Source organism: Microcaecilia unicolor, chromosome 5, assembly GCF_901765095.1.
Source record: "Microcaecilia unicolor chromosome 5, aMicUni1.1, whole genome shotgun sequence".
In the NCBI taxonomy this organism is placed as follows: domain Eukaryota; kingdom Metazoa; phylum Chordata; class Amphibia; order Gymnophiona; family Siphonopidae; genus Microcaecilia; species Microcaecilia unicolor.
This window is the reverse complement of record NC_044035.1, coordinates 220,370,780-220,383,573: the sequence shown is the minus strand read 5'-3', so window position 1 is coordinate 220,383,573 and position 12,794 is coordinate 220,370,780. Positions and strand designations below refer to the sequence as shown.

The 12,794-nt window shown below is 41.8% G+C and overlaps 1 protein-coding gene across 1 annotated transcript in view; it reads left to right on the top strand.

Annotated features, from left to right (window-relative positions):
• Positions 1-12,794, top strand: part of U2AF1 (U2 small nuclear RNA auxiliary factor 1) — a 396,385-nt gene that overhangs the window by 76,710 nt on the left and 306,881 nt on the right. The window contains exon 3 of the mRNA XM_030203793.1: positions 2,646-2,712. Within this exon, the coding sequence (XP_030059653.1) occupies positions 2,646-2,712 (67 nt within the window). The remainder of the gene's footprint in view (positions 1-2,645; positions 2,713-12,794) is intronic.

The window sequence follows — 12,794 nt, the reverse complement described above, 5'->3', positions numbered from 1 at the left end:
ACCTGCACAAGGCTGGAATGGGCTACAAAACCATCAGTAAGACGCTGGGCGAGAAGGAGACAACTGTTGGTGCCATAGTAAGAAAATGGAAGAAGTACAAAATGACTGTCAATCGACAAAGATCTGGGGCTCCACGCAAAATCTCACCTCGTGGGGTATCCTTGATCATGAGGAAGGTTAGAAATCAGCATACAACTACAAGGGGGGAACTTGTCAATGATCTCAAGGCAGCTGGGACCACTGTCACCACGAAAACCATTGGTAACACATTACGACATAACGGATTGCAATCCTGCAGTGCCCGCAAGGTCCCCCTGCTCCGGAAGGCACATGTGACGGCCCGTCTGAAGTTTGCCAGTGAACACCTGGATGATGCCGAGAGTGATTGGGAGAAGGTGCTGTGGTCAGATGAGACAAAAATTGAGCTCTTTGGCATGAACTCAACTCGCCGTGTTTGGAGGAAGAGAAATGCTGCCTATGACCCAAAGAACACCGTCCCCACTGTCAAGCAGGAGGTGGAAATGTTATGTTTTGGGGGTGTTTCTCTGCTAAGGGCACAGGACTACTTCACCGCATCAATGGGAGAATGGATGGGGCCATGTACCGTACAATTCTGAGTGACAACCTCCTTCCCTCCGCCAGGGCCTTAAAAATGGGTCGTGGCTGGGTCTTCCAGCACGACAATGACCCAAAACATACAGCCAAGGCAACAAAGGAGGGGCTCAGGAAGAAGCACATTAGGGTCATGGAGTGGCCTAGCCAGTCACCAGACCTTAATCCCATTGAAACTTATGGAGGGAGCTGAAGCTGCGAGTTGCCAAGTGACAGCCCAGAACTCTTAATGATTTAGAGATGATCTGCAAAGAGGAGTGGACCAAAATTCCTCCTGACATGTGTGCAAACCTCATCATCAACTACAGAAGACGTCTGACCGCTGTGCTTGCCAACAAGGGTTTTGCCACCAAGTATTAGGTCTTGTTTGCCAGAGGAATTAAATACTTATTTCCCTCTGCAGAATGCAAATAAATTCATATACTTTCCACAATGTGATTTTCCGGATTTAATTTGTGATGTGCTATCTCTCACTGTTACCAATAACCTACCCTTCAATTATGGGCTGCTCATGTCTTTGTCAGTGGGCAAACTTACAAAATCAGCAAGGGATCAAATACTTATTTCCCCCACTGTATATTTACATAATTGTCCACAATTGGAAGATCCAAGATCAGGAAAACAATCTTAAAGAAAATAAGAAAAACTCAATATGGTTAATCTTACACTTCACATTTTCTGAAGGAGGAAGGTTAATCGGTTATTGCAGCCGGTACAGTGGTAACTGAAGGAAGTTGCTGCAGAGGATTCTTCATCTGTTTCCACAAACTCTTATAATTTCTTAGGTTCAAACAAATAAGTAATAAGGAAATAAAACACTTACAAGGGAATCGCGCTAGGAAGGTCCCACCTAGGGCAATGATTCCTGGCTTAAAAGCCAAGACTTCACACCTCCCAGTCTGTGATTCCCTTGATGTGTCAGGAAATATATGCATCTTTGAACCCAAAAAACTATCAACCATGTATCGGAAATACAATTTCAAAACATTGTTCCTATCTAAATCAAAGACGAAAGTCACTAATAATAACTCTATCTATAACTTCTGAATTTTCCAAAATGTCAGTTAAACTTACATCTCTTTTCTCTGTTTCAGGAAAAATGGGCTAATAGCAGTAGAGGCCTTAGGAAAAAAAATAGGTTTTAAGGCCGTGGTTTTTAAGAATATAAATTTGTGCCAGTTTAAAAATTTGTGCCATTTTTAAAAGTGTTGGTGAGAAGAGGGACATGCGCACAACTATAGCAAAGGCTGTTTCCTATATGTTCTTTGTCTTAGAGAGAAGGGAGACAGGTTGGGGTGAAGATTCATATTGCCCCTTAGAATGCACCTTAGGCTTATCATTCATTCATTCATTCTCTCTCTCTCTCTCTCTAAAATAATATAAAACTAGGGCAATGTGGCTTCAGGTCAAGGAATAAATGAACACATCCTATTTTACTTGTTCTTCAAAGTATTTGGCGATTTTTTTCACTGAATGAAAAACTAAAATTGAAACATTTGTTTTAGTGTAATTTAGAATTAGGTTGTTATGCTCTCTAGTGATTTTTTTGTTTTTATTTTGTCCTAGTAGTCTATATTGGTCTTATCCAATTCATCCATAGTTTCCTCCCTGAATAGAGAGACTTAATTGCTACTCAGATTTATTTTTCCAATCTTGTTGCCATGGGCCCCATGAAACATCTTGCAGCGTGTGGCCTTTTTCAAGTCTTTTTTTTTTTTTTTTTTTTTAGTAGTAAGCACTTATGAAAATAAATAAGCATATCCACTCAATTTTTGTCTTCAGCTGTAACAAATCACTAGCTCAATAGAGGTAATTAACAGCAGAATATTCCCTCTTATTGGAAATTCTTTTTTGCCTGAAGCTCTATTTCCATAATTGATTTTATTTTTTTCCCATGGACAAAAAAAAGGGCTCATTTCTCTTCCCTATATAGTGATTAGATTCTTAGCCTTTTGCAAGCTGTCTCTTTGCAATTGACTATTGTATGCACAGCAGCCATTAGAATTCCCCTTTTTATTTTTTTTTCCCCACAGACCATCTTGATTCAAAACATCTATCGTAATCCCCAAAACAGTGCACAGACGGCCGACGGCTCACACTGTAAGTCCCACAGTTGGGAGAGAGTTTTTTTTTTTTTTTTTTTTTTTAAAGAATGGTGTTAAGAGCCCTCACCTAATCTATCAGAGACCGATAGATTCTGAGCTGCTGACATAGAGCAGTTGCAAACAGGCCAGTGTGGAAGCCATTTGAGTATGTACCATGAACCTGACAAATGCCTATTCTAGCAGTCAGCAGGAATGGAGGGCATATAGATGGAACTGTGCAAGACTGAGGAGTGTGCTTATTTGTATTTGCAAATAATGTTGGCACTTGGCACAAGATGAAATCTAGTGTGCTCAAAAATAAGAGGATGTCCTTCCACAGAAATGAAACTGTCCTCTTTCTTATCTGTCAGCTTTTTTTTTTCTATTTAATTTTTTAAGGGGAATTGTACCATCTTTCAATGTGTAATGTTTGAGGACATGTGGCAAACATTAATACCAACTTTATATCAAGTTAATTCTAAGATTTTTTTCCCCCAGTCCTAAGCCACTCCCCTGCAGTTCACCTGAACTCCTAGCAGCAGCTGTGTTTAGAGCAGTTCCAGATGTTATGTTACACCATGGAGTCTTATTGGTTTGCAAAATATGCACTGTTAACTTCATTGTCCCGTGGTATTGAGGGAGTTGTAATGCATACACTAACACAGCTGCTCTCAGGTGTGCAAAGAATTGCTTAGGAGCAGCTTACTGAGTTTCAAGAAACAACATTTAAAGCAGAATTCCTTGCATCAATAATAGGGTACAATGTTGCCTTTTGCTTTGTGCATATTTCTTGTTTTAATGTAGCACAATACACAATTTGTATAAATGCCTGTAAAATTAATTTAATATATGTGGCAGATGGTTACCTATTTGGTAAGGATGCAAACTTGCATATACTGAAATAAGTTGCCATGTCCTGTAGTCTTGCATACTCATATTTCTGTAAAGCCAGCTTTAAACCAGTGGAATCTTTGGCATATGTCAAGTTCTTGATATGACTGTCAAAACAAAGAATGTGACAGAAGGTAAGTTACCCACAATGTGTAAGCCTGATTGTTTTTCCTCTGACTGATTTTACTTTTTAATTTTTAAGGAAATGGAGATCTCAAGATATTGGTTACTGTATTTTGTTCCATTTGTTTTTCAATCAAAGCCCACACGTTATCCAGGCATAAGGATGAGACTATTACTGTTCTTTATATATATATATATATATATATATATATATAGTGCCCTAGATCAGGGTGCTTTATAAGTTATAGGTGTATTGAGACCCTTCTCCAGCAAGTTTGCAGTGAGTATCAGAGGAAATTGGAGGTAAAATGCTCAGTTACATTGTGCGTCAACAGCTAAATCAGGGTTTGAACCCTACCTGGTTCCTTGCCTGTTTTTCTAATTAGTAGGCCACTCACTTAAATAGTAACTTCAGCATTTTAATATACCATCAGATAGAAGAAATAACTGTTAGTGGCCTTCACTGTAATTTTATCTCTTATCCTTATTGCAGTGATAATATCGTCTGGTTCCATTCAAATTACTGATGAGTCTTTCATATCCTGATATTAGTTCAACTCTATGAATATGCAAGTATTGCTTCCTCCCGTGTTTTGTGTTATCAAATTTGCATAATAGTCAAAAAATTGATAACACAAAACACGAGAGGAAGCAATACTTGCTTATTCATAGTGTTGAACTTATTCATTGGCAAGTACCATAAAATAGAGTTAACTAATCATAATATTAGATGATAGCCATCGATCAATTCAAAAAATGATGGAGCTTTTAAAGCCATTTTTACCATAAAGTGCATGGTTTCAAATATTGATAAACTGAACAGTTTTGAAATGAGTCACAGAGCGATGACACACAAGCATCCTAAAGGTCTAATTTCTGCAAAATAACTCCTCAATACAGAACCACTTGAAATCAAACTGTTCAAAGAGCCATTTTTTATATAAGTGGTACTAAAGTTTAGGATATAAGTATAGTTCTCAATATGTTAGATTTTGTTTTTTGTTTGAAAATGAATATTTTGGGGGTGATGGGACAGTTATGCAATGTACAGAAAATAAAAAAAAATACAATAACATTATCATGAGATCTCTGTTACATTTCAGTGTTAATTCAAGTTAGGAAGGGAGAAGCAACACAGTGAAGTGTTAGGAGAAAGGCAATAACTTGTTCTGTCTCAGCACCAAGACTTAGCCAAAATTACTACTGCTGCCGGTGAAGTGTGACATTTTTTCATAATATAAGGTTGTTACATTTTGTATTTCAGACCATTGCCCTCTTGAACATTTACCGTAACCCTCAAAACTCTTCCCAGTCTGCCGACGGTTTGCGCTGTAAGTTTCTCCAACTTCTTCACTGCAAGCTCGGGATCAGCTTGAGCTACTCTGCCATTCTGGCTTAAATGGTCAAAGTGACCACACACAAAAAAGATGTTGGGGAAAATATCTCAACATTTATACCTTCAAGTGCTATCTGCCTCTCTCTCTTCTTGGGAATTTTGGAGAGCTGCTACCTCATTTGGTAAAATTAGATTAAAATTGGCACCTTAGGAAAGCAGTTTTGTTGTATGTGACATTAGTCTTTATCACTTTCAAAAATAAAAAAAAATATTTGCAGTGTGTAGTCATGCTTGAAACAAGTTTGTAATATGTGCCCTGGCATTCTGAAGAACAAAGATATTAAAGGTACTTACTTACGCAGTATATGTCACAAAAATATATTTTCTGTGGTATAATAGTATGATTTCTGTGGACAAGCAGGAATGAGTCAGGCACACAAATGGGTGGTATCAAGGTATATCACCAGGATGGAATATCTCTCCCAGAGCTCAGAATCTAATGCGCTCAGTGGTCCTTCTCAGCTCCTCAATTTGTGTTTTCTGCTCTGCTGAACAGATACCAAACAAAACTCTCCTGACAAGTTTTTTTTTGTTTTTTGTCTTCATATTAAAGCTATTTCTGACAGTATTTTTTTGTCAAAATGTTTATTTTTTTTCTGATTTCAGCGTTTGATAGATTTTGAAATCTGGATTCCGGCTGTGCCCAGAATGTCAATATCCACTCCGTGTTTAATCTGATTGGGTGTTTGTGATAAGCAAAGTGAATGCAAGTATCATGCTTGTATGTCTCCTAGAGTACAAAATGTTTGTTGCCTTAATTACCTTCATGCACTATGAAGCTGAAAAGAGTACATCCAAATATGGAAGAACAATAATGTCTCTTGTGCGCAAGTCTGCCAGCTCTGCGCACATAAGTAGAATATTCTGTTGACAGCCCTCAATATCTCTCGCACAGTGGCTTCAAAATTCCATTTGTCCATGAGGGAAGCCACCAGGTGACATAAAAACTGGTATGCTTCCTTGGAGGTTCCCAGGACTTCATCCCAGCTACCCCATGAGCATCTGCACAGGCCTGAAGGGAAGGTGACTTCCTCAAACTCTTCCAAAGCTTTGAAATAAGTAAACATAACAATGCATCTTTTCAGGCCAATCTTTGTTGACTGGATGATTCCTCTGTGCAGCAATCTTCAACATGCATCCAGCACAGAGTTGTAGATGTCATTGATACTGCACAAGACCTTTCCGTGCAGATAACATTGTCTCATAGCAGACTTTACCTGGCCAACGGGCATGCTTCTGTTCAACAGTTTACTCCATCAACTCTGGTCTTAGTCACAATAGTAGGTGAGTTTCTGCTGTTAGTTTGTTACCTCTCCTAGAGCAGCTACATTCCTTCTCACAGATGATGTTTAATGAATCTATGGAAGGTTAGTGCAAAGATCTGCCAAATGTGTAGTACTATGCAACCTAGTGGAGCAACACCTCACTTCGCAGGTGGTAATCCAGCCCAGAGGGATACAGAATTTTCTCAGGGTCTGATAGTATATTTAATACATATATCAGACTTGGATTCTGAACCAGCACACTTACGCTCAATCAAAGAGAGGAGGGAGGCAAAATCTCAAATGGAGACGTTTTGGCATAACTAATTTACCACTCTGGCTCTCTAAAGTAGGCAGAATATTCTACAGGAGTTTTTTCTGATCCTTCTTCCCTAGAGTGAGAAATGAATCTGCTTTGCTATCTTTTATCCTAGATATATGCAACAGATGGCAAAAGCAGTATCTCTTCCACTTCAGCAAGAGGCAGAGCCATGGACAAAGATGCATTTAGTCTCCGGAAGTATATCAGTGCATCAAAACCTACAGTTGTAATTCCTATTTATGACCTGCTTAAGGATCTGCAAGTCCATTTTATGGTAAAATGCACTTACTGTGTGATCTGTTTCCAAAATCATGAATCTTTAAATCTAAAGCCCATCCAGTGGGTTTCAGCAGTCTGGCTTTCATGCTCCTCCATTGTAGCCAGAGCCCTTTTGAGGGAGGGAAAAAAGTGTAGCAAGTTTTCCAATACTCCTCTGGGATAAGAGAGAGACAGACAGCTTCTAGACCACTGCAGAGCTTGGAGGAGGGGGGAGGAATAAGCAGTGCAGGTTTGACTGTCCTAGCTCCACTTGTGTCATTCTCAGTGGAACTTGAAACTCTCAAAGGGAGGGGGAAGCCCCTGGAAGTTCTTGCAGGAGTATGCCTTCCCTGAGCAAGGAACCCATTCCCTAGATGGGAAGCAAGATACCTTGATGGTACCAGTATTAAATATTTTGTGATCCTAGTCTGATGCTTTTCAGCAGCAGCAGCAGCATCCCAGAAAAGTTCCTTAGTAGTGCTGTCCAGTTTGTGATTCGAATCGATTCGCCAATTTGTTTTGGGCAAATTGATTTGAATCAATTTGTTTTGGGGAAAAATTGGACTCCCTGCTATCACCCACGCCACTGCTGCTGCTTCTCAGGAGCAGCAGCAGCAGCAACAAAGGAAACTAAACTTACCACAGGGCCAGACTCAGTATTGGCGCAGGCTGCTGGCTGTGCCTTAGAACAGGAAGTGACATCCAAGGGGGCGAGACCAGCAGCTGCACCAATGGAGAGTCCAGCCCTGCAGTAAGTTTAGCTGCCTTTGCTGCCGCTGCTGCAACACCACCAGCAGTGGTGTCAGGGCAGGAGGGGGGGAACAGAGGGGAGGACAGATGCTGGATTGAGGGAAACAGAGCGGGGACAAGCTGGATGGAAGAAGTAGGAGGAGGAGATATGGCAGAGGCTGGATGGCAAGGGGGCAGAGGAGGGCAGAAGCTGGATGGCAAGGGGGCAGAGAGGAGGAGAGCAAAGGCTGGATGGAAGGGGGACGAGGGATGGGGACAGGAGGGAAAGAAGAATAAGGGGAAAAGCTGAACATGAGGAGCGATGGGGGAATAGAGATGCAATGCTGGACATGGGGAGGGGGAATAGGGACACAGGAGAGATGCTCCACAAGGCAGGTACACAGAGGGAAGTTGAATGATGGGCATGGACAGGGAAGAAATGCCAAATGGATCAGGGGACACTGAGAAACAGGAAAGCGGAAACCAGAGACTGGGACCAACACAATTACAAAAATTAGGGCTCAGCTATTGTCTATACTCAGATGATTTGCAGTTTTATTCTTTCTACAGTGGAGGAGATTGTGGAATTGATGCAGAATTATTTTTGGTTGGTACAATTGTGGATGTGCACGAATGGGTTGTCTTTGAATGTGGCAAAGGCATAGATTTTGTGGCTCTCCCGATTTGGTGAGCTGTGTCTTGTTGCTGGATTTAGTTTGGACTCTTTTGTTCCAGTGGTTACTTCGCCCCTTAGCCTGGGAGTGCTTTTGGATACAAAGTTGTCTTTTAAGCCATGTGGCATGGATGATTAAGATTATTTTTTTTCAAGATGCGGCTGGTATCTCTGCTTAGGAATTTTTTTCTCTTCTCAGAATTTTTGTACTGTGCTGCAGAGTTATGTGCTGCTTCATTTTGTTTATTGCAGTGTTCTGCTGTGTGAACTCTGTGGCAAGGCTTTTTATGGGTTTGAGTTGAGGCGTACACATTACGCTTCAGTTGAAGATGTTGCGTTGGTTGCCTGTGGTGCAGCGTATTGAATTTAAGCTCCTATTGTTGGTATTCCAGGCACGTCGGGGTGTTGCCCCATTGACATGGGGGCAGTGTTTGCAAACTTATTATCCGGGTAGAGCCTCACATTCTGACATCACAATGTGGTCAGCATGACGGTACTTGATGCATTAGTACAATCTGGGGCTGTCAGGATCTCCTCCCCCCCCCCCCCCCTCTTTACTATGCAGTTACACCGAGGTCATTGCTAAGCAGAGTTTTCCAGAAATGGCCTTACTTATTGCAGGGTCACCTTCCTGTGCCTTTGAGGCCTGGTTTTCCAAACTGACTCTGGGTACTTGGAGATATTGCCTCTCCTGTTGGAAGGGGCCTGTCCCCCCCCCCCCCCCCTTTCATTTTCACAGGGACAGAGGGCTTATGACACAGGGTTCACTTGAAGTTGTGTGCCTGGATACGGTTGCCTTCTCACCTGGCCACCTTCTGACCTGGCCCTGAGAGGCATCATCTGAAACGGTTGCTCTGCTTTGGTGGTTGTACCTTCTCTTAGGCCCATAGGTGGTCTAAAGCTCTGTCATTTGTACAAGGGTGAAGGAACCAACAGATCATGAAAGCAAATAGACATGTGGTGCTTTAAAATGTTTAATGTTGCATCGCATGTTTTTGCTTTCTTCAGGGGTGAGATTGAATGAGGATATTTGGCAATTCATGTGGATGTGGCACAGGGTTCTTCTGGATTTGGATTTGTCCTATACCCTGGATAATGTTCTATGGTAGAATCTTAATTTGGTCCTTAGTGCCTAGAGGGGATCTCACTGGAGGTCACCCCTTACATCGCTATTTCTGATCTCTGTTTGCTTGACTAGACAGGTTCTGAATTACAGGATTTATGTAGGGCTCTGCGTTTTTGCCTAAAGTAATTCAACCTAGGCAATCCAAACAAGCTGCCATCTGACTTCCTACAGGAGGCAAGATTCAGGACCCTCTTGGGGGTTTCCACAACCTTGATGGCCGCTTGAAGCCTTGGTGTTATCTAGAATTAGATTACCTTCTGGAACTTCGACATGGTGGTGGTCTAATTCTGGTCCAAGAACAGGAGAGGCTGCCTCTTAATTCGGGGTCTGAAGCTGGCTGTCCGGCTGCTCCCTCTTTGCATCAGAAACCTGAGAGCAAGTGGACTGGTGGCTGCATCCCATTCAAACTCATGTGACACCTGTAGAAACCCAACAGATAATGCTATCGATGAGTTTCCTTTTCAGACTGGGAGTACTAGGTTGCTTGGGAGTGAGGCTGTATCTGGCAGGGATGTATTACAGGGAGCCTTATTTTCTCCTGCCCAGTGTGTATCCCACTGGAGTGGTCTAGTAAGATGATTAACAGGTATGAGGTTTCACCTTTTTTCCTTTCCTTGCACCCTGAACTTGGTATTGGATCTGAACTCTGCTCTGTTCTTGGGATTGCTCAGGTCAGGTTCTTTACCTGCATCTGCTGGTAGAGGGACACAACCCACTGTTCTGGACTGGTCTAGCAGGACTCAAGCAAAGGAAATTAGTAGGTTCATTTTTTTTTTTTTTTTTTTTACTATGATCCGTCACTACCAAGACCCTGCAAAACATACAACTTGGCCTTCCTGTGGGTATTGGATTCACCTTTTCCTTCTATTCTAGGACAAGATCATTATGGATTCCTTGGTTTTGAGCACGGTGAAGGTGAATTATTGACTTCAAGGGCAGATCTAGAGATCAGATGATAGATTCAACTAGAACTCGGTTTACTTTCCTTCCATGCCAAATGCTTGGAGAAAGAGATCTCCGTTCTCTGTAGTTCAGTGCAATACAACTGGTCCCACCACAGGAAATAATTTCCTAAATAAAAGTAGATGGCTTATGCCCCATCTTAAGATTTCAGAGACTTGAACTGTATTTTTTTCACAATGAGAAGTTCAAAATGAATGCTCTTTGCTTTGTTCTACTGGCCTTAAAGGAGACTGGCTGTGTATTCCGGATTTCAAGGATGCATGTATATCGATTTGTCCTTGCTACAAAAAATGTTAGATTCATCCTTCAGATGTACCATTTTCAACACAAACGACTTCCATGCAGCCTGTCATCTTCTCCCAGAGTGTTTACAGAATGCCTTGTATTGTTAGTTGCCACCTGCACAAGCGAGGTCACTTAGTCTTTCTGCATCTCACCAACTGACTAATATTATTATTAACATTTGTATAGCGCTACCAGACGCACACAGCGCTGAACACCTGACATAGAGAGACAGTCCCTGTTCAATAGAGCTTACAATAGTGGCCTCTTCCAAAATCCACGCCCTAGGCCCTCAGGGATGAGGCAATGTATCTCTTCCAGAGTTTAGGCTTCATTATAAGAACATAAGTATAACCGTACTGGGTCAGACTAATGATCTATCTAGCTCAGCATCCTGTTTCCAACAGTGACCAATCTGAGTCACAAGTACCTGACAGAAACCCAAATAGTAGCAGCATTCCTTGCTGCCAATCCCAGGGCAAGCAGTGGTTTTCCCATGTCGATCTCAATAGCAGACTATGGACTTTTCCTCCAGGAACTTGTCAGAACCTTTTTTTTTTTAATCCAGATATGCTAACCACTGATACCACATCATCTGGCAGTAAGTTCCAGAGCTTAACTATTCGTTGAGTGAAAAAAATATTTCCTCTTATTTGTGTTAAAAGTATTTCCATGTAATCTTATTGAGTGTCCTGTAGTCATTGTACATTTTGAAAGAGTAAAAAAAAAAAAAATCGATTCACTCTTACCTTTTCTACACCATCATAGGAGCCAACTTTTCAAAACGATTGGGGGTGCTAAAACCAATGAAATCTACCTCTCCCTATAGTCAAAGAGTTTGCTCAGTATTGGGGTGCTCAAGCACCCACAGAGCTGGCTCCTATGTACATCACTTAGGATTTTGTAGACCTTTAGTCTTTTCCAAGCTGAAGAGCCCTAACCTCTTTAGCCTTCGCTCATATGAGAGGAGTTCCATCCCCTTTAGCATTTTGGTTGCTCATCTTGGAACCTTTTCTAATTCTGCTATATCTTTTTTTTGAGATGCGGAAAACAAAGTTGAACGCATTACTCAAGATTGCACCATGAAGCAAACAGAGACATTATGGTATTCTTGGTCTTATTTACCATCCTGTTCCTAATAATATCCTGCATCCTGTTTGCTTTTTTTGTCACCACGGCATACTGGCCAGAAGAATTTAGTGTATTGTCTATAATGACACGTAGATCTTTTCTTGGGTGCTGACATCCTAAGGTGGACCCTGGGATCAGGTAACCATGGTTTGGATTATTCTTCCCACTTTGCATTTATCTACATTAAATTTTATCTGCCATTTGGATGTCCAGCCTTCATATTTCCTAAAGTCTTCCTGCAATTTTTAATAGTCTGCATGTATTTTAACACCTTGAATAGTTTTGTGTTATCTGCAAATTTAATCACCTTGCTTGTTCCGATTTCTAGATCATTTATAAATAAGGCAACGGTCCCAGTACAGATCCCTGTGGCATTCCTCTCCTGGTTCTCCTCCTATCTCTCCCACCGTACCTTCAAAGTTCACTCTCATGGATCTTCCTCCACCCCCATCCCCTTATCTGTTGGTGTTCCCCAGGGATCTGTCCTTGGACCCCTTCTCTTCTCAATCTACACCTCTTCCCTGGGCTCCCTGACCTCATCTCATGGTTTCCAGTATCATCTCTATGCTGATGACACCCAGCTGTATCTCTCCACACCAGACATCACCGCAGAGACCCAAGCAAAGGTATCAGCCTGCTTATCCGACATTGCTGCCTGGATGTCCAACCGCCACCTGAAACTAAACATGTCCAAGACCGAGCTCATCGTCTTTCCACCAAAACCCAATTCTCCTCTTCCTCCACTTTCTATCTCAGTTGACAACACCCTCATCCTCCCCGTCTCATCTGCCCGCAACCTCGGAGTCATCTTTGACTCCTCCCTCTCTTTCTCTGCGCATATCCAGCAGATAGCCAAGACCTGTCGCTTCTTCCTCTTTAACATCAGCAAAATTTGCCCTTTCCTCTCTGAACACACCACCCGAACTCTCGTCCACGCTCTCA